Source organism: Camelus bactrianus, chromosome 7 (genome assembly GCF_048773025.1).
Source record: "Camelus bactrianus isolate YW-2024 breed Bactrian camel chromosome 7, ASM4877302v1, whole genome shotgun sequence".
Lineage (NCBI taxonomy): Eukaryota > Metazoa > Chordata > Mammalia > Artiodactyla > Camelidae > Camelus > Camelus bactrianus.
The window spans coordinates 5,903,695-5,929,116 of NC_133545.1; the positions used below are offsets into that span (position 1 = coordinate 5,903,695).

The following is a 25,422-nucleotide window of genomic DNA, read 5'->3' on the forward strand; positions in this document are numbered from 1 at the left end:
TTTAAGTGATGGCATTGTGTTCCGTTGTTCACCCCATCAAAAATATTTATAGGTAATCCACACGTTATACAGAGTTCTAAGCGGCCGCCTACCGGAATTTAGTGAACTATATTCCTTTTTTTTTCCTCTCATTTCAAATCAAAAGTAGACATGTACAACTGTCCAAGTAAACACACAAGAAGCCCAAATGGCCCTGCAGGACCTAAAGCAGCAGAGACGACGTGGCGGGCGCCCTTGGCGAGAAGGCGCGGGTCTCCTGGGGTTCGCAGGGGAAGCGGCCGCTGTCGCCGGGGTCCCTGGGGGCGGCCCGGCTGGTCTCGGAGCGGGAAGATTATTTTTGGTCACCGAGTCCCTCGGGGCTCAGGGGACCAAAGCCCCAGGCTCTCGGGGCCGGCGGCAGGTCGGGCGCTGAGTCCAGGCTGTGACTCAGCGCGGGCCCGGCCGTGGTCGGTGGGTCTGGGGATCGGGGGATCGGGGGATCGGCGGGTCAGGAGCCCGGTAGGTCGGCGAGTCGGCGGTTCGGGGGCTTGCTGGGCCGGTGGGTCGGGAGGCCGGCGGCCGAGGGGCGGGGCGGAGCGGGGGCGGGCGCCGCGCCTGCCGTTCGCCTCTCCGGGCTGCAGGTGGGGCTGTGCGGCCGCGCTGCCTCCAGGAAGCCTCACGGGCCTGCGCCGGCTCCCAGGATGCAGTGTGGACCGGCCGGGCGCTGACGGCGGCGGCGCGTCTGCGGGCGGAGCGGCGCGGGCCGGCCAGCGAGGAGCGCGGCGACGCGGGCGGGGAAGGCAGGGCCGGGCGGGCGCCGCCTGCGGAGAGGCCGGGGGCCGGCGTGCGTGGGGCCGCGCGCGGCAGCGGCGGCGGCGGCGGCGGCGGCGGCGACTTCCTCCGGGCCGGGCCGGACAGCGCAGGGCCATGGCCGAGGCGGCCGCGGCTCCGGTAAGGGCGGCCCGCGCGCACGGACGCGCGGACTCGGGGCCGGGGCGGCCCGGGCCCAGCACACGGCGCCGCAGGCCCTGGGGAGGGGCTCCGGGGAACGGGCCGGGCCGCCAGGCCTGGGGCTCCGGCGAGCGGGACGCGGGGTCCGCTGGGGCCTACGGCGCCCGCCGGCCGGGCCCCTCGTTCCGGGCTGAGCCTGAGCAGGGCGGAACCGGCCGTCCCCACACCAGAGGCCGCCCCACGCCGAGTTCCTGCTGCCCTCCGGGGCTTCCTGCCCCCGCCCCATCCGCTGGCCCCCTCATCTCGGCGTCCCCCGCCCCGCGTCCCCTTTCTCTGCCCCCCGCTCAGCCCTGCGTTCCCTACCCCCCAGCTCCCCCCAGCGGCCTGGTGGCACCTGGGAGGTGTCCGGAGCGGCTTCGGTTCCGCAGGCACCGAGTACCCTTTGAGTGCCCAGCTCGCTGGGGTCGGGGCGGAAGACAGCTGCTCCCATTTGTAGAGGCAGGCGTGGCAGCAGCCCGGTTAGGCATGATTTTGTCCTCACAACAAACCTGGAGGGGCTAGGTCATGGAAAAGAAAACCCGGAGGCCTAGAGAAGTTAACTTGTCCAGAATCGCACAGCTAGAAAGTGTGTGGAAAGACAGGGTCTGTGTTCAGGGACACGTTGCACGTTGGGGGAAGCAGAAAGGTACACTGGTCATGGTAAAGCAAAACAGAAAGAGGTGAGTGCACCTTCCTGGCCCGGGCTGCTGAGATTTGAGCTGGGCTTTTAGGGAAGGCTAGGATTTCATCAGGCTGAGCTGGACCGGTGGGGCTTTTCACGTAGGGAGGAGGCTTGAGCACAGAGACAAGCAGTGCAGGGAAGTTTAAGGAATGGAAAGGAGGACGTTTGCCTAGAAAAGATGGTTTTGGTAGGGAGGCAGTGGGAGAGGAGGCTGCAGGGAGAGTTGGAAGGGGTTTGAATGCCTGGACTTCATCACAGGGGCCGGGAGCCATTGAAGGATTTGGAGTTCTCTTACCATCCCCTGCTCTCAAGCAGAGTTTCCGCTTCCCTGGCAGGAGATCGAGGACAGCCCCAACTTGTCCACCCACCGTTCAAAAAGGAGCTGAGCTTGAGCAGAAACAGCCACTACCTCCCATCAAATAGTGTGATGACCTTTCATGAGGCTCCCTAGCTCCACCGAAATGTGAGAAGAGGGTGTGAGCCTTACTGTTTATAAGATCAGAGTTTACGCACATGTCCTCTTCCTGCAACACAGAGACTGTCATAATGGCAGTCAGATGCTCTGGCAGGCTGAGTAGGATTTCAGTGGCTGGGGAGCTGGGTCATAAAGTGGAAAGACACTTCTGAAGCAAAGGTTTAGAGGCTGGGGACGTATGCAGGGATGGATCAAGAGGAGGAATGAGGGGAAGGGAAGGAGCGTGGCCTGGCACCCAAGGGCAGGGCTGAGCCAGCACAAGGTGCCAGCCCAGTGCAGTGCCTGCAGCCTCAGGGCAGAACCATCTACCTCTGAGTAACAGTACCACCCACATCCAGTTGTTTCTCTGCCAGTCCAGCTCCTCCCCATCCTCAGACCTATCTCAAGCCCTTCCTTCTTCAGGTCAGAGGTCATCTGGTCCAGCTGCCTTCCAAACATTTAGCCACAGAATCCCTGACGCTCCATCCTTAAGCGATTTTCCCCCCACTGCTCAAACCCTCCTGTCTCTGTTTTCTGAGGTGTCCACCCATGTTCTCAGTAACCTCTAAGTGAATCCACACTGGTTCCTACTAGTCACTTCTTTATTTTGCAAATAGTCACCAAACATTTGTTCAGGAATAATTTTCTGAATGCCATAAGGTACCACTGATCCTCAGGCACTGCCAGAAGAAGGGACAAATACAGGACTCCTTCTCTGACCCACCTTCAGATGAGGGGGAAGGTGTCCAGCCCCACCCAAAGCAAAATGTGCCCTTGCCTCAGTGTCCCCAACTGCTGGCCATCCAAGCCACTGTGTGAACTTTCCAGTTTCAGTGAAGTCCCTAGGGGAATCTCCAGGTCTTTATGGTGGTTGCCGCACGTTTAAAAGTCTGTCCTTAATGCCATATGTCTTCCTCACCAGTCTGTAAGCTGTGTCACTGATCCCGGGGCAGCTACAAAATGTCTGAGACCATAATTCTCCCTTTGGGAGGGGTGGGAACAGTAAAGAGAAAAAGTCAGTCTCACAAGGGCAGGGGGCGCATGTGGTATTAAAAAGTCTAACTCGGCTGGGAGAGATTTGTAGTTACGGTGATTTTTAGTTTTGAGGGGATGACTGGGGAGGGGAGAACATCAGATGGTCCTGGTGGGGGAGACGAATTAGTCATTAGCTTTTTACATTTATTAAAGAGACACGAGATGCTTTTTTAAAAAAGCAATTGAGCAACACTCATGTTTGTGTCGTTTCAGTGAACCAGCTGTTTTTTTTGCTAGGTCATCATCAGTAGACAGATCCTGTGCGATTATGATGGGAGGTGCTGGCTGGGCTCTAGTAAATCTGCAGTTTACTATTTCTCCACTCAAACACCCCAGCAGTTCTAAGTGACTGTTTATTTAGCAAAATTGCACTGAGCACCTACCCTGGGCCACTGACTGCTGTGAAAAGATGCAGGACTGCCTTCAGAGAGCTCGTAGAAGCAGAGGCGGGAGGTTACTGTACAGGGCGGTGAGTGCCGTGACTGGAGTCTGCACGATGATTGCACGTGATTGGGAAGGCGCCTGCCTAGATGCAGGCGGTGTCTAAGATGCCCAGAGGAGCTGGTAGCCAGGCTGAGATCTCGCACGTGGCCCAGGACGTCCCCGCTTCCCACTTGTGTGCTCCCCGCTCCCAGCCCAGACCCCCGATGCCTAGGGGAGACGGGCTCAAGGAACACGGTGGGTGAAATGACTGACGCTGGTCTTCTCTCTGTTTCTGAAAGATTTCTCCATGGACAATGGCAGCTACAATTCAGGCCATGGAGAGGAAGATCGAATCGCAGGCTGCCCGCTTGCTTTCCCTAGAAGGTCGAACCGGGATGGCCGAGAAGAAGCTGGCCGACTGCGAGAAGACGGCCGTGGAGTTCGGGAACCAGCTGGAGGGCAAGTGGGCCGTGCTGGGCACCCTGCTGCAGGAGTACGGGCTGCTGCAGAGGCGGCTGGAGAACATGGAGAACCTGCTGCGGAACAGGAACTTCTGGATCCTGCGGCTGCCCCCGGGCAGCAAGGGGGAGGCCCCCAAGGTAACCCCGGGGCACCTGGGGTGGGACAGCCTGAGGTCGCCACTGTGAGTGCATGAGCGTGCGTGACCCTGTGGTTCCAGGTGCCCATGACCTTTGATGACATGGCCATGTATTTCTCTGAGCAGGAGTGGGGGAAGCTGGATGAGTGGCAGAAGGAGCTGTACAAGCATGTGATGCGGGGCAACTATGAGACGCTGGTCTCCCTGGGTAAGGCCTGAGGCTCGTTGCTCAGTTAAATGTGATTTGGGGAGCCCTCGACCTCTCTCTTCATGCTGGTGGTTTTTATCGCAAGGATCTGTAAATCACTGGGAACCTTGACATCACACAGTTATCTCCTCCTCTCACTGAAGATGAGCCCTGGGTGACTGAGTCAGAAGCTGCCTTCTGCATGGTGAAGTTCATGGGTCACCAGACCGAGAGGCGTGGTAGCCCCTCTTCTAACCAGGCTCGGAGCACAGATGGTCTGTTCTCCCGCTGAGAAATGGAGCAGAGAAGGCTCCCGCCCTCTCAGATCCAGTGTATGACCGACCCACATCTAGGAAAGCCTTTTTCTTACAGCCTTCTCTTACGGAGACCTGAGGCCTTGACCATGTCACTCCTCTGGGTCAGTGGTGATTACGGGCAGACCATGCTTCTCACAGCTGGTGCTGTCTTCACACCTCACGGCTTCCCCAGAGCCTGGGGCTGCTGCTGCCCTCCTCATGTGATACCCCCAAGAAGGCCTGGACTGTTTCTTCCTGGGCTTATTGCCTTTGGGGATGGGATCTGTGTGACCCCAAGTCTGAAGGCAGTAAGGTGTGCCTAGTGAAGTGGGGAGCAGGTGCAGGAGTGATATATTTCACTTTGCAGAAATGCCCTGCTTCTTACTGTGAAGACCCTTTTCCAGAGTTTCTCCAACTCAGGACTGACATTTTGGGCAAGAGGAGAGTCTGTTTGGGGACTGTCCTGTGCCTTGTAGGATGTTCCACAGCATCCCTAGCCTCTTCCCGGCAGATGCCATTAGCACCTCTCCCCTGGCCCCGAGTCTTGACAACCAAACATGTCTCCAGACTTTGACCAATGTCCCCTGGGAGACAAAATTGCCCATGGTTGAGAACCACTGTCCTATACCAATCAAGAAATGTAGTTTCTAGGCCATCGGGGTTCCCCAGGCTCTGAATGGAACATGGCATGAGCTGACCTTGCTGTCTCTCCTCAGATTACGCCATCTCCAAGCCCGAGGTCCTCTCCCAGATTGAACAGGGGAAGGAGCCGTGCAGCTGGCGTCGCCCTGGCCCGAAGGTTCCAGATGTTCCAGTGGACCCGAGTCCAGGTGAGGGGTTGGGAGAAGGGCAGGGAGCCGGCAGGAGATCAGATAGAAACAGAAAAGTAAAGGGCCAGGAAGGGCATGACCTTCTTTCCAGGGAGAGCCAAGGAAAAATGTCAGGGTTTAAATCTTAAGTTTTTTAATAGTTGAATCATGACCTATGGCCTGTTCAGCTAACACTCCAGGAACACTTTCCAGCGTAGAAACAGGCAGCAAACCTAGTCTTTTAGGAAAGAGACAGTGCCAGTGGCACAGAATTAGGGGAAGAGAGAGAAAGACACGGACAGGAAGGTAGAAGGTAATAAAGACAAAATTTAATTCATTCAGAGCTTTGCAAAAAGTCAGCCTGCCTCCACCCGAAAACCAAATATCATTTACATCCATTAGTAGTCACAGAACATTAACGCATTGGTTAGCCACGTTTCAATATGATTAGAACCACAGATTTATTTAAGGTGAATCTGGATACCTGATACCACAGTCTCAGATTTTCTTGGGCCACTCAGCACCTTTGAAAGTTAAGGAAAGGACAGGTGGACATGTGAGAAAAGCCAGATGACTGACGTGAAGACCTTGCTGGGTTGGGGTCAGCAAGTGTCTGTCACTTAACCAGGGAGACCCCGCCTCTGTGGACTCAGCCTTCTTCCTCCCAAGACCCCTTTGTCTGCGCCACCTGCCTTGGGTTCCCCTTTCATCTGAACACCTACATTTCTGAAAAGTCTTACGTGTTTATTTGTGATTCACAGAATGTGTCTTCAGTGTTTGCTGTTTCCTTGCATTTAGACCTCTCCCTTTACGCAGGGCAGGCCACGCGCAGAACCAACCGTACTGTCAGTGTTCAGGAAAGCATTTACCAATTCAGTTCAGCAGACCTATTCCGAGCATCTCCTAGGTGCCAAGGACAGTGCTGGAAACTAGAGGGCAGAAACTGACCAGGAGCAGACTGCTGCTGGGAGGAAAAGACGGTTATGACACGTGGGGCTGCCAGCGTCTCTTATCTTGGGTGGGAGGTTCCCAGTGGGGTTTTTTTATTGTATTTATTTCATCTGTTTGGAGGCCTCCCTGGCTTCCCCCCCACAGTTAATAGAATAAGTAGGAGTGTGGAAATGTGCTGGCTTCTGGTGAGACCCTCGCCAAGGCCTCCCCTCCGACACTCACAGCTCCCCTCTCCACCCTGAGGGCCACCAGCAGGAATCGCGGGTGGCCTCCCTCCTCGCCTGCCCCGGACCCCTGGCTGTCTTCACCTGCTCTGGGCTTGGTGCAGCCCCTGTCAGACCTCCTTGCCCACTTCTCTTCAACCCTTAAATCTTCCCACTGTGCTCTGTGGAACTCAGTTCTCGGCAAGACCGCCAAATCCTCAGCCTCTTCCCTGAGGTTCCCGGCCGTTCCTGCTCAGTGGGGACCTGGTTCTCCCCGGGCACTGTGTGCCCGGGTTCCTCCCCTTTCCTGCCCTCTTACCCTTCCCTGGAGGGCACTTGTGTCCTTGCGTCTCATTATTGCCTTCCCTGGTTTTCCTCCCACTTCAACGGCCACCTTTCTTTTGCTATTTCCTGCCACTTTTTCTGAACTCAGACCTCCCCCTCCTCCTCCTGCGCCCGCACTCCATCATCCCGGTGGGTGGTCTCTTGCCAGGACTTTTCCCCTGAATTCTGCACAGCCACTGCCCTGTCTGTCTCCACAGCTGACGGACGTCCTGTATGGATCACGAGCCTCCCCGAGCTCCTCATCTTCCCATCAGAACCTGCTCCTCCCGCCCACCTTCCTGCTGCAGGGGGACGCCTCCATCCTGCAGCTACAGGCCCCAAACCCAGAAGCCATCTCTGACCCTCTCTCACACCCCCTTCCACCCCATCGGGAAACCCTCCCAGCACTCCCTTCCAGACTCTCCTGCTCACTGCTCCTCTCTGTCCCCCAGGCCCATTGTTTCCCCTTAGATTACTGCAGGCACCTCCTTGCAGGTCACATGTCGCCTGGGTCCTGCCCTAATCCTCCAGCGTCTGTTCTCCACCCAGCAGACAGTGACCCCTTTGCTCACTCTCATAGGTCCTGCATTCTTTGTTCTGCCTCCGAGCATGTGCACTTGGCAGTGCCCTCTGCCAGGAATGCTCTTCAGGTCTTTCCTGGGCTCAATCCATTACCTCCTTCAGGTCTCTGCTTAAATATGACTTTCCCTGATCACTCTGTTTAAAATGCCAGCCCCTCCCCCTTTCCTGCTTTAGTTTGTTCCATATCAGATATCATCACCTATTATGTATATTTCATAGTTTAGATTATTGTAGATTTTATATTTATAGATTTTATATAGACATAGATATTACATATATAGAAATGTTATAAATTTTATATTTATAGATTATGTTTCATATTTATAGATTTGTGTGTGTGTGGTCACTACCCCCACCTCCATTAAGATGTAAATTTCAAGAGGACAAGAACTTCAGTTTCCTTCATATAATCATTCTGGGCTCCTAGAATACTGCTTAGCAGAGAGTAGGAATTTAATAAATATTTGTTGAATGTATGCTCTGTTTCATAATTTAAATTGTGTGTATGTGTGTATGAAATAATGTATTTCTGATACAATTTAAATTCCTTTTAGCTCTCCTAGTCTCATTTTTCCCCAGGATAACCAGTTGTCCTGAAGTTGATGTTTGTCCTTTCTGTCCATCCACATTTTAAAACTTCTATTATGTACATACGTAGCCATAAACAAGATAGACTATGGTTCTGTGTGTTTTGAAAAATCTCATAAATGTCATTATATTTATGACTCAGTATTCTGTAATTCATATTTATCGCTGTTGATGCTTATAAATCAAATTCGTTCATTTTAACAGATGCTCAATATTCCAGAAGTAACTGTATTACAATTTAGTATCCATTCCTCCGTTGAGTTGCACTTAAACTGTTTCTAACTTTTCATGCACAAGTGGTACTAGAGTGAGCATTCCTAAACACGTCTCTTTGGGTATGTGCGCTGATGTCTCTCTAGGGAACAGACCTGGGGGTGGAATCCCAGCGTGGAGGGCGTGCCTGTCTGCACCTCTGTCATTGCCAGGTCCCCCTCCCCGTGGGGACGCTGGCTTACATACTCCCCAGCAGTAAGGAAGTACCTGCTTTCTTACATCCTTGCCCCTTTTCAGAATGAGACGTTTGCCAGTCTGATGGAAGGGAAACGGTATCTTGTTTTAACTTGCACTTCCCCGACTGTTAGTGAGGCGGAGCATCGCCCTCATATGTTTGTTTGGTTTATTCTCCATTGAATTATCTTTCTGTTTTCCTACTGTTGTTTTTCATTTTCGTACTGGTTCTGGACTTTATGTAGTTCTGGATACTAACCTTTTGTCTGGTATTTGCATTACAGTATCTTCTCCCAGTCTGTGGCAGTTCTTGTAACTTTGTGGTTCTTGGATAGAAGTTTTAATTTTTGGTAGAGTCATACATACCAGTCTTTTCCTTTATGATCTGTGTTTTTTCTATCTCAGAATATCCTTTCCTGCCTCACTCCAATTTTGCTTTTCACATTTAAGTCTTCAGTCCAAGTAGAATTAATATTTGTGTAGGTTGCATGGGAGAATTTTAAAAAAAGAATCCCCACAAGGCCATCTGATTTTCTAGCAAAGTTTCGTGGATATTCTTCCTTTTCTCCAATGATTTGTAATGCCAGTTGGGTCATGAACTGGGTTTCCAGACACGTATGTGCCGTTCCTGGGCTCTTTACTCATTTCTTTGGTCTCTTTGTCTATCTCTGCACCAACACTGACTGTGCTAGTTTCATAATAAGCCTTGATACCTAGTAGACTAAGCTTTCCCTACATGCCCTTCTAAACTGATCTTGGCTATTCTTGGACCTTTGTTCTTCTGTGTGAATTTCGGAATCTGTATGTCAGGTTCTCAGAAATCCTGTTGGAATTTTGATTGGAATTGCGTTTCCTTTATAATTTCATTTCTAGAGAATTACCCTCATCGTAATATTGAGCCCCTCTGTCCACGGGAAGACTTGTTTATTGAAGCCTTCTGTGTGTGCCTGAAAAAGGCTTTAGAATTTTCTGTGATCATTGTTGTTTCTATTGTGAATGGGATTTTTAAATTAATTACACGTTTTAAATAGTTGTTGCAGGTGGGCAGTTATGCTGTTGACTTTGTTTAGTAAAACTCTCTTATTACTTCTATCGACTTGTCAACTTAGATTCTCTTGGGTTTTTTTATATAGACATTGTACCCTCCACAGATACCACACAAGTTGCCTCTTCTTTTCATATTTTTGTAAACTTATTTTTCTTGTTTAGCATTGGAGCTTGGACATGGTTCGATAGAAGCCGTGATAGGTACCAGTAGCTGGCCTCCTTGTCTGTGGGATGCTTCCAGAGTTTCAGCATTTAGGATGATTTTTGCCATAGACTTTTGAAGATAGCATTAGTTTAAAGACGTTTCCTTCCACTTTTGGCTACAGTTTTTAATCGTGAACAAATGTTATACTGTATCAAATGTTGTTTTTTCTTTTTTAATATTGTTTTATTTCTTTAGTACATTGTCACTGTATATTATACCTAACATAAACAAAAAAAAATGCAGAAGAAAATACATAACATAAACAAAATACATAAAGTTTAGAGAATGATAGTAAACACCCATTTCCCAACTCCCAGCATAAGAAATAGACCAGAACCTTGGAAGACCCCACTGTCCTTCCCAGGTCCCCTACCCCTCCCTTCCTCTCACAGAAACACATAAAATTCAGGTAGATGAGATCAGTCCCTTGCATTTCTTTACATTTTTATTACCTATGTATATATATGCCTAAAATTGTTTATTTTAACCTGTTTTTAAACTTTTTATGAATGAGATCATACTATATACATTCTTCTTTAACTTACTTTTTTCCCTTGACTTTGTTTTTGAGAGTCACCCATGTCAATGTAGTGTACTGTAATTCATTCATTTTGATGATTTTCACCGCTTCAAGAGTTTGTTTTATGAATATAACACAATGCATTTATTCCTTCTACAATAGATGTGTGTTTGTGTTGTCTTTAACTTTTTTGCTTTCAGGAACAATGCTGTTGTGGCAATCCTTATGCATGTGTAGAAGTTTCTCTAGGTATAGACCCAGGAGCAGGGCTGCTGGGTCATAGGAAAGTGCATGTTTGAATTTTCCAGGTAACATCTAAATGTTCTCTAAAGTGGTGGTACCAGCCAGCGCCCACCAGCAGTGCCAGGGTTCCTGCTGCACCCCGTCCTCACCAGCCCTGGAAATGCCCTACGTTTTAACTTCTGCACATTTGGTTGAAATGAAATGGTTTAAAATTTGTAGTTCAAAATGTGCATCCTCCTAATTAATGAGATTTAACACTTTATCCTGTTATGGGCCTCTTGTCTTTCCTCTTCTGTGAAACGCCTATTTATGTCTTTTGTCCATTTTCCTTTTGTTTTCCCTGTAGGTATTGATTTGTGAGAGTTCTTTACTATTCTGAATATTAATGTTTTTGTTGGAAAAATATTGCTGATATCTTCTCTGTTTATGTTATGTTTTAAAGAGCAGACGCTTTTAATTTTAACATACTTGGACTTCCTAAATTTTACCTTTATGGTGTCTTACACAATTAAGTTTTCCACTACCTCAAGGTCATAATTCACCATCTCATGTTTTCTTCTAAAAGTGTTGCCTTTCACATTCAAGTTCCTAATCCACCTGGAAAGGATTTTTGTGGCAGTAGGGGTTGGGACCCTGGTACTTCATCACTGGCACTCTGGGTCTTCTTGTCCTTTGCTCTTCAGGTAAACTCCCCCATTGCCTTATCAAGTTTCATGAAAAGTCCTCATGGGGTTGTGGTTGGAATTGCCATTATTCTGCTGGTCATTTTGAAGAGAATTGACCCATTATTAAGGATGTTACTTGTGAATATTGTTAAGTCCTTCCTTTTAGCTCACCTGTAATGTCTCAGTGAAGTTTTATAACTTTCTCAAGAAAAGGTCTTGTACTTTTTTTGTTGGCTATACCTGGGCTCTTTGCATTTTTAAAAAATTGCTATTATCAGTTGTGCCTCTTTTTAAGGCACATTTTCTTTCACGCAGCTGGGCACTCCCCAAGGGTCCCACCAAGGACACATCGGAGAGTCTGGGAGCAAGGGTTGGACAATCACAGTGCTTGCCCAACCTTCTTCCCTTGGGCAGCTGCCTGCCCCCCGGGGACAGGCGGCCTCTGCTGCTCTGCTTGGGAGAGCATCCTCCCCCGGGGTCCGGTGGGTGACTCCCTGATCTAGGGTCAGTGCTGTGGACCCCTCTTGCCCACAGGTATCCTCATTTATCAGTAATAAAAAGAGTTTACCCTCACCAGCCTTCCTCTTTTGTTTTATTTCTGTTTGTTAATATATACGACAGGGAAGAAAAATGGTAATTGATGGGTTGCCTTAAAACCCTAAGAGTAAACAAAAATGCAATTGTCTCTTATTTATTGATATTTCTACCTAGGAACCTTGCCAAAATTCCCATTAATGCTAATAACTTTTCTAATAAGTATCTGATGATTCTCAGGTTTTCTGAAAAGATAATTGTATCCCTTATAAGTAATAAGAATTTTTTGTTTCTTTTTATATCTTGGTGGTTTATTTTTCTCTTGTTTTATTGTGCTGCCTGAGAACTCCTAGAAAATCCTTAAATAGAAGTGATGACAACAGGTATCCATTGGTTCACAATGTGAAAGAGGATGCTTTTTTTAACTTTTCACATTGAGTCTAATATTTGTTAAAAGTTTCGTTTATCAGGTTAAAAAAAAGTTTCCTGTGTATCTGGTTGACTAGATGTTTCTAACAGGAATAGCTGTTGAATTTCTATGGAATGCTCTTTTGGTGTCTATTGAGATGATTATATGATTTTTCGTCTTTAACCTGCCAATGTGGTAAAGTAGCTTGTTATCTAATGTTGAACCAACCTTGCAATATTGGAAAAAGCTAACTTAGTCATATTCCATTATTTACATTGCTGGATTTAGCAATCTCTTCTTTTTGTTTAGGACTTTGGAATCTTTGTTCATAAGTGAGACTAACCTATAATTTTCCTTTCTCGTCTGGCTTTGATAATAAAGTAATAAGTTATGATGTATTTGCTCAGAGTTTGTGTAGCATTGGAATTATCTTTTCCTTGAATGTTCTTCTTTGTGGGGGAGATTTTTGTCTACTAATTTGAGTTCTTTAATAGTTATAGGACTATTCAACTTTTCTATTTTTCCTTTAGTCAGTTTTGGCAAGTTCTAGTTTTTCTAAGGAATTTTTCCATTCCCCCAGAGGTTTCAGGTTTCTTGGATAGCATTCATGATATTCTGTGTTTTTAATCTGTGTTTATAATTAAGTTCCTTTTCATTCTTCATGTTGATTATTGGTGCTCTCTCCTTTTATCTTGATAATCTGGCTAGAGATGTATCGGCCAATACCCTTTCCAAAGAACCAACTTTGGATTCTCTGTATTCCATCTTTGTTTCTTCTTTTATTAATTTACACTCTCATGGTATTTCCTTTCTTTTTACTTTTTAAATGTTTTGTTGGTGGTATTATTTCTAACATTTTGCATTGACTTCTTGACCCATTAATTTTCAACCTGTTTCCTCATTTTTAATATAAACATATGAAGCTATAAAATTTCCTTTAAGTACCATGCAGACGCAGCTCACACATTTTGATAAATAATATTTTCACTAGCACTGGGTTCCAAATAGCTTCTCGTTTTCATTGTGATCTGTCCTTAGAGCCTTGGATCATTTAGAAAGCAAATATGTACGTATATATACATACACATGTGTGTGTTGTAAGTTTTAGTACCTGTTCCTGATTTCTAACTTAATGGTGTTATAGTTAGAGAACAGGTGTGTGAAATACTAATCTTTTAAAATTTACTGAAGTTTGTTTTATGTCTTAGAAAGTGTTCTTTTTTTTCCTTAATGTTTTGTATGGCTTGAAAAGCTTGTGTTTTCCTTGTCTTTAGACTCTACTTATGTCCATTTTTTTGTTAATAGTTTGTTAATAGTATTGTTCAGATTTCCTGTCTTCTTTGGTTGGCTTGATTTATCTGTTATGGAGAGTGGTGTGCCAGATCCCCCACTGAAAAGGCGGGTTTGCTCATTCTCCTGGAGTACTGTCAGTTTTGCTTTATGATTTTGAAGCTATATTATTAGATTAAAAACAGAACTATTTTATCTTTCCGGTCAGTTTACCATTGCACAGTTATTCTTTTTTATTTCCATGACGATTTTTCTTTTTAAAGTCTATTTCATCTGATACGATATCACCACATCTTTTTTAAAAAGTCTGTTTATTTGCCTTGGCATATCTTACTCTCTCACATTGCTTTTGCATCCTTCTGACTTAGGTGTGTCTCTTGAAAATAGAATATAGCTAGGTTTCTTGTTTGTTTTCAGTCCAATCATCTTTAACTGTGAAATGTCCAGAACCGTAGGCACCAGCCCCATGTGAGAACTAAACACTTAAAAAGTGCTGTAAAGATGATATGCATATATGTTTAAATGAATACTTCGAGTAGATTGAGTTAAATAAAACATATTGTCACAATTATTTCACCTGTTTCTTTTTACTTTTTTAATGTAGCTACTATAAAACCTACAGTTAGGTATGTGACCCTCCTCGACCTCGGGACGGCGCTGGTCTAGATCACTGGCATTGACCGTGGTCACTAGTGTGTTTGGCTTCTAAGCCACCATCTTACATTGTGCTGTGAGACCTTACCCTGCCTTTTCTGTATTTCTTTTTTTCCCACTCCTCCCTTGAGAATTATTCATTTAGATTTTTTCCCTCCTCAAACTATTATTATTTTTAATTAGTTTGGAAGTTCTATGTTCTATTTCTTTTCTTTTAGAGGTAATCTTAGACATTTTTATCTTCTGAAGTACACCCTTTAGCAGTTGGTTCCCCCCCCCCCACCCCCGCAGGTCTGTTGGTAATAAACTCTCAGTTTGCATGTGTCTGTATATGAGTTCATATGTGTCTGAAAATGTCTTTGCTCCAGTCCTACATGTGAAGGATACAATTCTCGTTTTTTGGCTGGGTTCTCTTAGCCCTTTGAAGATGACTTGCTGCTATTGAGAAGTCAGTTATCAGTCTAGCCATTATCCCTTGTGGGTATCCTGCCTTTTCTCTCTGCCTTCTCTGTCTTTGGTGCTCTGCACTTTTACTACCGTATGTCTAGGTGTGGATTTCTTTTTCTTTATCCTGCTTTAATCATTGATATTTTTCAACAATTTGCAAAATCTTGCAATGCTGTCTTATTGAATTTTGCCTCCCCCCAACCATCTCTACTCTTTTATTCCACAACTGTTCATGTCAGCCTCTGGAACTTCGAACATCTCTTCACATCTTCAGCTCTGTCCCTTTGCTGAGCTCTGAATCATTCTTTTGCTCTGTCTTCTAGTTGGTTCACCTTTCTCTACCCAGTTGCTTCCATTTCTGTTGTTTAACCTATAGGTTGGGTTTTTTCAGTCTCAATTATTTTGCAATTCTAAAATAATTTTTATTTTTATTCTTTTTCAAAATCCCTCTCTCTAGTCAGCTTTGATAGTTTCTTATTTATCATACTCTGGCTCCCTCTTTTTATTTCTATAAGTATGTTAAGGTTTATATTTGTGTATGAGAATTCCAATAGCCAGGCTTACGGCCCACTGCAGTTTATGATTTCTACTGCCTGGCTGAGGTGGCTGGTTCTCTTGTTGAAGTGGTAGTTTGTAACTGTGAGTTCATTAACGCCTGAGAGCTGTTTAAAATGCCATCCTGAGAATCTGTGTCTGCCTCTCCTGGTCACCAGGGGCTCCACAGTCTTGGCCTGGAGGTTTCTGGGCCACGCTGTGTGTGAGACCTGGCACCAGACACCCTTGAGCACCCACCTGGGGTGTGTCGTCTCCCAGGAGAGACTGTTCTTCCCCTCAGCCAAGACCCACGGCCAGAACAGGCAGTCTCCTTCCACAGGGCAGGTTTTCACTTTTGCGTGAAGTTGAGAGCACTGGGAACGTTGCCCTTTGGTCCCAGGTTGAGGTGGGGGGGAGGGCCTCAAGCCCAACCCACCACCCTGCCTGAGCCCCAGACTTCTCACACCCTTCCCCCCAAGGTGTGCACAGTCCATTACAGCCCAGCAGTAGGGGAGCAGGAGATGCCCCACAATCTACCATGGTTGATTGAGGTTTTCTTGGAGGTTCTGACCTCCATTTGTTTTCCTTACTGTATGTCTAGGCCATCCATGCTCTAAGAATGTTGCATTTTTAGCATGACTGGGACATTATGCTGCACACCCGAAATTGACACGTTACAACTGACTGTACTTCAGTATTTTAAATGTTGTATTTTTAGACATTATCCAGTATTTTTAGACATTCTATACTGAGAGGGGTTTGCTGTACATCTAGCCAGCCGTATGCAAGAAACAGAAGAGTTAAAAGCTGCTTCCGTGTCCACCGAGATGATTGGTATTGTCTTCTCCATTAATCTGTGTATAAGTTATGTGACTGTACTTTCCAGGGGTAGCTTATCCTTGGGTTCTCAGGATCAACCCAGTCTTTTCATAATGTATTGTCTCTGTCTTTTTTGAAAACATATTACTGGATTTGATTTGTAATTCTCTCACTTAGCATCTTTGCATATCTGTTCATAAATGATTATAAATTTTCATATACTGTTCTCTAGGATGTGCAGTCAGAATTATACTAGCCTCACAGCTTGACAGCTGTTTTCCGTCAGTGTTTTGAAGATACCATCTTCTGACCTCGTGCTTGCTGATAAGAGATCTGCTTTCAGTCCACATGTCATTCTTTTCTCTTTAGTACCTTTTAAGGTTTTCTCTGTGTCTTTGCTGTTATTCATTTCACATGACAATTGTCTAGGTTTATTTTCTCCTTTATTTCCTAGTTAGGAATTGATGTATTCCTTTAAACCTCGGGCTCACAGTGCCTTCAGTTTTGGAAAATTCTCAGCCGTTGTTTCTTTACCTGTTGCCACTTGTCCAGTTCTCATTCCCTCCTACTGAGATTTCTCCTAACGTGTGTTGGAACTTTTTGTTTAATCCTCCATGTCTCAACTTCTCTTTCACATTTTCATTTCTTTATCTCTCAGTGTCGTACTCTGGACTATTTCCCCAGATACATCTTCTAAGTCACTAATTTTCTCTGCAGCTGTTTCTTCTGTTGTTAAGCCATCTATTGAGTTTTTCATTTCCCTGACTGCTTTTGTCATTTCTAGAATGTTGATTTAGTTCTTTTTCAAACCTGCCTTTTTAAAAACAATTTCCTGTTCTTGCTTTCAAGATTTTGTTCCTTCCTTTATTTCTTTGACATTTTAAGCATACTTATGCTGCTGTATCCTGCAGCCTGTATTTTTTTCTGTAGTTTATGGGAGTGAGTTCTGCCGTGGCTCTCAGGCCATTTGGCTCCTCTTCTGATTTCTTTAGTAGGAGCCCCTTGTGGCCTGTGTTGTGGAGGTGCCCTCTGGGGGCAGGTTTGCATTTGCCTCTGTTTGGGGGTCTCCTGGGTTGCAATGGCTCTCAGTTTTCTTGTGAATTTCTCAACTTAGGGTCTCTGCACGATGTAGGTAGTATGGAGTTGGTGTGGGCACAGGATTCTAATTTCTTATGGGTGGCTTTCCCACCCATGATCCTGGGCAAGAGGCAGCTTCCTTATAGCTCCCTCAGATGGATGGGGTTTTCCTAGTCCCCATCTCCCCTATGGGACAGAGCTTCACAGCTCCTGATGCAGGCGGCTCAGCTCTGCTCCCGCCTCACTTGGACATCAAAGCCCAGTCCCTGAGGCCTGCTTCCTGTTCCAACAACTCCCTGGGCCACTTGGCTCCTGCTTGAACTCTTGATTTGACTTTATGTTTTCTCTTTGATGCTTACATCTGGAATCTTTCTTTTGTGCTCATGTAAATACATATGTAGGGGTGAGGTTTTGGGGATAAGGGGTAGATTTTATCTAGCATTTCTGTGTTTAAAGTGAGAGCAGGACCTCCCCAGGGCAGCTCAGTCTTGCCCATGGACCAGAGATCCAGCCCTGAGAATGCAAAGGTGTGTTCCTCACTCTTCCCACCTGACCCATGTGCTCATACCATGTGACCTCATGCTTTGCTCAGAAGGCTCCACAGTCCCTTTGAGTTCTTGCCCTCCCTTCCCAACTGGTTCTTTTGCTGTTTGACCTTTGCAAGGCCCCCTTTGCCTTTCCTTGGCTGGGTGTGTGTTCGCCCCAGGGCCCCTGATGCTGTCACTCATGCACTCTCTTTTTCTTAGGCTCAGGGCCCCCAGTTCCAGCCCCTGACCTCTTAATGCAGATCAAGCAGGAGGGCGAGCTCCAGCTCCAGGAGCAGCAGGCCCTGGGCGTGGAGGCCTGGGCAGCCGGGCAGCCAGACATCGGGGAGGAGCCATGGGGCCTCAGCCAGCTGGACTCCGGAGCAGGAGATGTCTCTACTGATGCTGCCTCTGGTGAGTGGCTGAGGCTGGAGTAGACAGCGGGCACCAGATGCAGGGACTGAGGGCGGGGCCTGGGAGGAGGAGTTCCTGGAGGCATCGTGGAGTTCTGGAACATCTGGCTTGACCAGTTTAGAAGTTTTCCAACCTTACAGCAGAGGCAGCCCCAAGTGACATCTTGCAGGCCCCTCTGGGTTCCGTGATGCTCTCGTCCTGGTATTTCTCGGCTTCACCCATGCCGGCCACACTCCAGTTCTTGCCCCAGCACCGGGCATTTAAATCACCAGCTGCCTCGTATTAAAAAGGAGCTTATGAGTCAGCAATGTCTGAGCTTCCTGGTACCTCGAAGAAGAGGCAGAAGAGAACTGGTTCAGGAGAGGTGGGGTCTTAAAGCTCCTGCAGAAAAGTCCCTGGCGTCGGGGTGGGCCTGCTTCACCTCTCCCATGGGGTGCCACCCCCTTCTTTCCCTAACCCCCCAGCTCTGTTCTCTCTTCACTGCAGGCATCCACTCCAACTTTTCAACCACTATCCCACCCACCTCCTGGCAGGCAGATCTCCCTCCCCACCACCCCTCTTCCGCGTGCTCAGACGGGACACTGAAGCTCAGCACAGCCGCCTCCACGGAAGGTACGGGGTGGCAGAGGGAGGGAAGGAAAGGCTGCCGTCTGTCATGGGGGCTGCCTCAGCCCCGGCCCCTGGGCATCCAGCGGGCAGGCATTTAGGTGCTGGTGATGTGAGATCTCTGTCCAGTCTGGGCTTATCTCCTTCTAGACTCTTAGGCTTGAACAGCCTTTCCTGAGCATGTCCATGTTTCCCACTGTCCTTCCTTGGGTTAACCAGTCAATCCTGATAAGCTGATCCCTTGAGAGGATGTACTTCTTGCCCAGACTCAGCAATCCTGTCTCTTCTCCTGCCTGGAAAAACCCCAACCCAACCAGAACCGCTTCTTAGATATCAGCACTATCAAAGACAGGTGTCCAAGGCCAGAACTGGGCAGAGTGGCCACATTTCTGTCTGAGTTTTCTATTTACTTCTGTTTTGAAAGTTATCTATTACTTTAAATAATAATTTCTGTCATATTTTAGCACCCCAAAATTGTGCTAAAAGCCTAGATCCCTGATATAAAACTTCAGGATGTGAAATTCAAGTACATTTGGGTAAAATCAAACACATCTTTACTTTTTCACTAATATTTCTGTCATTAGCTAGCTGGCTACATTTATTGAATGCTTGCTGCATGCAAAATAGCATGCTGAGTGCTTTCACACTTGTTATCTGGTTTAATCTTCGTACAACCCTGTGAAACAGGGCATTCACACAGGAGCTTGCCTGAAGTCACAGCTGCTCTGTGGGGAGCCATGGTCCAATCTCAGATTCACCTGAACCCAGCTCTGTGTTTTTGCCCCTCGGGTGCATGGCCACCAGTGGTCAGAGCTCCTTCCTTGGGGTAACTTCATGATTAGCCTTAACAGCCAAGGTGAGCAGATGCAATGGTTGTTTACCAGGTGGTGAAGGTTCTGGAACACGGTGTCTTCACCCACAGCTTGAGGCAGCTGCGTGACCACTTGGGGATCTCTGCTGAGCTGGATCCCGAGGCTTAGAGACTAGGGCTCAGGGTGGCGGTTGTGGTGCCGAGCAGCCACTGAGTAGCCAGATGAAAGAGTCAGGTCTTCCCTTTCTAAGTGGAGAAAGGGACAGAATGATACCTGGTCTTTCTGTCTTTCTCAGCAGATGTAAAAATAGTGATAAAAACAGAAGTCCAGGAAGAGGAGGTGGTAGCCACACCAGTGCATCCTACTGACCTAGAAGCCCACGGGACCCTGTTTGGACCTGGCCAAGCCACGAGGTTCTTCCCTAGTCCTGTCCAGGAGGGAGCCTGGGAGAGCCAAGGCAGCTCCTTCCCCAGCCAGGACCCTGTGCTGGGGCTGAGAGAGCCCGCCCGGCCCGAGCGCGACCTGGGCGAGCCCAGCCCTGCGGTGGCCCAAGATGAGAATCCCCCGGGGGACTGGCTCTTTGGGGGCGTCCGGTGGGGCTGGAATTTCAGGTGTAAACCCCCCGTGAGCCTGAACCCGAGAACCGGGCCCGAGGGTCTGCCCTACTCGTCCTCCGACAGCGCAGAGGCCGTGCTGGACCCCGGTCAGGCTCCGAGACCCTTCAGCGACCCCTGTAAATACCCGGGCCGGACCAAAGGCTTCGGCCACAAGCCGGGCCTGAAGAAGCACCCGGCGGCCCCGCCGGGGGGGCGGCCGTTCACCTGCGCCTCGTGCGGGAAGAGCTTCCAGCTGCAGGTCAGCCTGAGCGCGCACCAGCGCAGCTGCGGGCTGCCCGACGGGGCGCCGGGGGCGGCTGGCGGCGGCGGCGGCGGGGGCGGCAGCAGCGGCGGCAGCGCGCGGGACGGCAGCGGCCTGCGGTGCGGCGAGTGCGGCCGCTGCTTCACGCGGCCCGCGCACCTCATCCGGCACCGCATGCTGCACACGGGCGAGCGGCCCTTCCCCTGCACCGAGTGCGAGAAGCGCTTCACCGAGCGCTCCAAGCTCATCGACCACTACCGAACCCACACGGGCGTGCGGCCCTTCACCTGCACTGTGTGCGGCAAGAGCTTCATCCGCAAGGACCACCTCCGCAAGCACCAGCGCAACCACGCGGCCGGGGCCAAGCCGCCCCGGGGCCAGCCCCTGCCGCCGCTGCCGGCCGGCCCCCCGGACCCCTTCAAGGCTCCCGCCTCCAAAGGACCCTTGGCCTCCACAGACCTCGTGACCGACTGGACTTGTGGCCTGAGTGTTCTGGGACCCACCGACGGCGGGGACCTGTGAGCCCCGCGGTCAGGGCTGCCCGGCCCCTTGACCCCTGCAGCCCCCCGTGTAAAAAGCCCCTTTTCCAGACGCCAGGGTGGTGGTAAAAGGTTAGAGGCAGGAACGGAGACAAGGGGAGAGCCAGACCTCCAAGTCGCTGAACTGATCACTGGAAAAAGAGAAACTATCAGACAATACAGCTTCCACCTCTAAACCAAGTAGAAGTCTCTGTTTGTGAAACTGAACAGCATAGGATTTTAAGTAATTTAATTACGAGACTTTTTTTTTTTTTTTTAATTCTTGAAGAAAAAGCTGGAAAATAGTAGTAGCACCAGTTCAAACTTTATAGTGTACTTTTGGTTTCTGGAGTGTGTGTGTGTGTGTGTGTGTGTGTGTGTGTGTGCGTGTGCGCGCGTGTATGTTGTGGGCTGTGTCCTTACCAGGTCTGTCAGGGAGTGTGCTACGACGTTGGCCAGCTGGGGACACAGGTTTGGAGGGACCTGGGCCTCCCTGGCCCCACTGACCCCTAGGGATGGGCTGGTCTGAGCACACAGTCCCCAGGAAGTTGAGACCTGGCTCTGCCCAGGGCCAGGCTGGGGAGGGAAGCCAGCTGGGCGCTATGGATGCCCGGCCTCACCTCGGCAGGGAGAAGGACCCAAGCGGGAGCAGCCCATCCATTCAGCTTGCCTCTTATCTGAAAAGGCTCTCCGGAAGTGCTGGCCCTGCTACGAGCCATCTGCCTCCCCCATCGCCCTGTTACGTTACTCCTGGGCCTCATAAAGGACAGTTGTCTGAAAACACTGTCAGGGCCGCGGAGGTGAGGCGGGGGCAGTGGAAGCCTCCACGTCATCCCAGCAGAGCTGGGAGCAGAGCCCGGCCTGCCCGCCCCCACGGGGGCTACTTTCCGCTCCAGCGAGATGCCTGTTTTCTTTAATCTTTGTATGGTGTCTTCTCAGTGTCCAAATACTTTTGCACCGAATGTTGTTTGATCGTTACTGTTACCTAGTGAAGCACGCAGGACAAGTGTTCTTTCTCGTTAGAGATGAGGATGTAAGTTACTCAGAGGGGACATGTCGCAGCCTCACACCACGTGTACACGGCGAGCACTGACAGTTGGAAAGAGCCTCAGGTCAGGCACGGCTCATCCTCCTGGAACATCAGTTTAGGGAGGAAAGCTTTTCGTTCTGCCCTCTTAAAAGATTTGCCCCGCATCTGCATGGGCAAAGTCGCCAGGCCTCAAGCTTCAGCTAATAAGCCTTGGCCTCCTTGGTATGTGGGCTCCGTCCCCCAGAAGGGGCGGGGGCCACGGGGCTGGGTCAGGGATAGGGCCGGCTTGTTGCTGGTCTGACATCTTAAAGGTGGAATCAGAAATGGGTCCAGGTTTCTTGATTCCACCACGATGCTGTCCCTGCCACACAGGTACCCATTCCCATTCTGGTTCCTTGTCCCGCAGGGAACTTGTTTTCCCTGAGGCGGTGAAGACCACGGTTTCTGTTCATTCAGCTCCCTTGTGCGTACTTTTATTAGGCAATAGAATAGTTAAGGAAATTGTTTCTATGTACTGTATATTTTGTACCTGTTTACACTTCTAATATTGATATAACTGATATTTTGAAAAACAAATGAAGAGGAAACATCCTGTTAAAATAAAACCTAACCAGCACAGAGGCGGTTTGGTGGGTTCCGTTCTTAGACCTGCATCTTTGGTGCTGATGCCTGTGAGCACATCCCTGAGGGAGCTGTGTGGTCAGCTTTCTCAGCGCCCTCCTGCACAAGGTCGCCTCGGACCCAGGGAGGCGCCTCTTCCTGAGAGCTGGGATGGTACAATCCAGAGGTTTGACTCTGTGGAGATAAAACAGATACTTCGAGGGAAAATAAAAACACATCCAGTCACTTTGCTTCAGAATATAGTCATGGTTTATGTCACTTAGTTTTATATAAAATACCATGCACGCAAAGATAGGAAGGCCTGGGAGAAAAATTGCAGAATATCAAAGGAAAACAGATACTGGATGTTTTCTCTTCGCATCTTTTCTTGGCTGGGCAGAGGCCAAGAAAGAAGGACCCGGGATGCCTGCAGTCGCTGTAATCCTGACCTCAGAGTGAAGTCCGTCTGATGGTGTTTGAACCAGGCCACCTGACACCTTTATTCCCAGCAACCAGAGTTAACAAATGTTAACATTCTGTCTCGTGTTTTGTTTTCTGTCTTTTCTGTAGTGATCATTGCCTTTTTAAGAAAATGAAAATGTAAAATAAAAATCCACTCGAATTTGCCACGGAGGCCGTGGGAGTGGGACATGGAGAAGGAAGGGGCTGGATCTCATCCAGGCCCGTTGTGAGATGACGGGGAATAGGCCATGGCATCTCATCCCTTCTCAGCGACCCTGACCTCTCTCCTGTTCTTCTTGTCCACCTCCCCCACCAGACACGTCTATAGTGCTTGGAAGTCACCCAGGACACTTCTGGTGTCTGCTCAACTCGTGACACCTCCTCTGGCACCACACCCTCCCCATTCCTCATGTGCATTGTCACAGTCCCCTCGCCCACACACTACATGCATGTCATGCCAGAACCCTCTACCGTGGCTCGCACATGGATGCCTCCTAAGGTCTGGCTCGGGTGCAGTCTCCAGGACAGAGGGCCTGGGGAGGGACGGGTTCAGGCAGCGGGGTGGGGGAGGTTGAGTTCAGTTTCAGACGTCCAGAAGTGGGTGCCCACTCAGGGAGAGCAGACCAGCACCATGGAACGGGGGCCCCACCACTGCCCCCAAACTTCCTGGGCACCCTTGCTCTGCCACTGCTGTCAAGAATCCCACGTAGGCCAAAGCGCAGTGGCCCTTTTCAGTATTAGTTTCCTATTGCTGCTGTAACAAGTTACCACAAGCTTCATAAGTTACACCAACCAGATTTACCTTACAGTTCCAGAGATCAGAAGTCCAAAATGAGTCTTAGGGAGCTAAAATCAAGGTTTCATCAGGGCTACGGTCCTCCTGGAGACTCCAGAGGAGAATCCGTTTCCTTACCTTGTCCAACTTCTAGAGGCTACCTGCATTCTTTGGCTCGTGGCCCCTTCATCTTCAAAGGGAATTACTCCAACCTCTGCTTCTATCATCATGTCTTTTTTTGACTTTAACACTCTTGTCTCCCTCTCATAAAGACTTGCAGTTTCATTGGGCCCACCCAGCTAACCAGGAATAATCTCTGTATCCAAAGGTCCTAATTTAATCACATCTGCCAAGGCCCTTTTGCCATGCTATAAGGCCACAGAAGCACAGGTTCTGGGAATTAGGATGTGGACATCTTTGGGGGCACATTATTTGACTTACCACCATTCCCAAATGTCAGGACAATCCTTATCACCTCTCTGTGGCCAGGCTAAATCCTCAGTGAGATGCTCGTGTAAGTTCTGGCACTGAAAAAATGTGCCAGAATGAGAATATCTGAGGTTCATCCTTCCCAGCCATTTCTTCATCTCAGCCTCCCTCTGTTGCCCATCAAAATGTATCGCTCTGCTGCCTGCCTCCTCTTGACGTCTTTCTTGACTTTCATCTTTTTATAATTTTGTTCTCATTCCTGATGCTTCCAAAGGTGGTCCCCATCCCTTCTGACTCTCCATTGCTAAGTGGCATGCTACATCACTGTCATGTTTATAGGCAGGCTGGAGACAAGGTGGGTCAACAGCACCTTAACCATTTCAACAGCATCAAGACCCTTGAAGGTTATGCTGGCTGCATGTAATTCTTACTCTTTTACATCTCCATCCTGGGGAAGATGCTCCTCCTCCTCTGAGGTCACCTTCTCTTTTTCTCCATCATTTACCAGCCTTTCTTGCACATCAGTGAAGGCTTGCCAGATGCCTTTCTGGGCCTCAAGTCTGTGACTCCCACCCCATCCTGCACCACTCCCTCCTTCACACAGACCCAGGGTGATCTTTCTAACTGGAAGATCTGATCTCTCTCACTCCCCAGTTTAAAATCCACCAGTAACTCCATCATCTGTACTGAAAATCTAAATTTTAGAACAGCATTTCCCACCCCTCATGAGGTGGCTCCTTCATTTCACCCTCTAGATGAACTGAACCACCTGCCCTTCCCAGAGCACCATGCTGTTCCACATCTCTGCACATGCTGTTCTTGCTGCATACAGTGTCCTTCCCTTCACCCCACTGCCCCTGTTCACCTGGTGCACTCCTTCTACCCCTCAGCTAGTGGTTCAGCATCACCCAGCCTTCCCTGGTCTCTGCAGGTGGAATTGATGCCTCCCCTGTTTTCCCATAGACATTTGCTTGGACTCCATCTGTCTGAGCATCTCATTAGACTCTCCCCTACTTTGTACACAGTATTCCTGCAAATGTGTATAAAGGTGTATGTATAAAAATGAAGCAATAAAATGATGTGACCAACAAGGGGTTAATTTCCAAAATATACAAACAGCTCATACAACTCAATATCAAAAAAACAAACAATCCAATCAAAAAATGAGCAGAAGACCTAAATAGACAATTCTCCAAAGAAGACATACAAATGGCCAACAGGGACAAGAAGATGTTCAATATCACTAATCATCAGAGAAATGCAAATCAGAACCACAATGAGGTATCACCTCAATATAGTCAGAATGACTATAATCAAAAAGTCTACAAATAATAAATGCTGGAGGGGTTGCAGAGAAAAGGGCGCCCTCCTACACTGTTAGTAGGAATGTAAATTGGTGCAG

General features: G+C 48.6%; 1 protein-coding gene across 3 annotated transcripts; it reads left to right on the forward strand.

Annotated features, from left to right (window-relative positions):
* Nucleotides 1–434: 434 nt before the first annotated feature.
* On the forward strand, nucleotides 435–22,375 carry ZNF746 (zinc finger protein 746). 3 transcript variants are annotated; one of them, XM_074366828.1, is made up of 7 exons: nucleotides 451–930; nucleotides 3,863–4,162; nucleotides 4,288–4,369; nucleotides 5,361–5,474; nucleotides 17,739–17,930; nucleotides 18,417–18,542; nucleotides 19,644–22,375. In XM_074366828.1, the coding sequence occupies exons 1-7, from the start codon at nucleotides 907–909 to the stop codon at nucleotides 20,726–20,728; spliced, it is 1,923 nt and encodes a 640-aa protein (XP_074222929.1). In that variant the 5' UTR covers nucleotides 451–906; the 3' UTR covers nucleotides 20,729–22,375. The 3 variants fall into 3 exon arrangements, with proteins under 3 accessions (XP_074222931.1, XP_074222929.1, XP_074222930.1); XM_074366829.1 differs by having other exon boundaries at nucleotides 19,647–22,375; XM_074366830.1 differs by lacking the exon at nucleotides 18,417–18,542 and having other exon boundaries at nucleotides 435–930; nucleotides 19,647–22,375.
* Nucleotides 22,376–25,422: the final 3,047 nt, after the last annotated feature.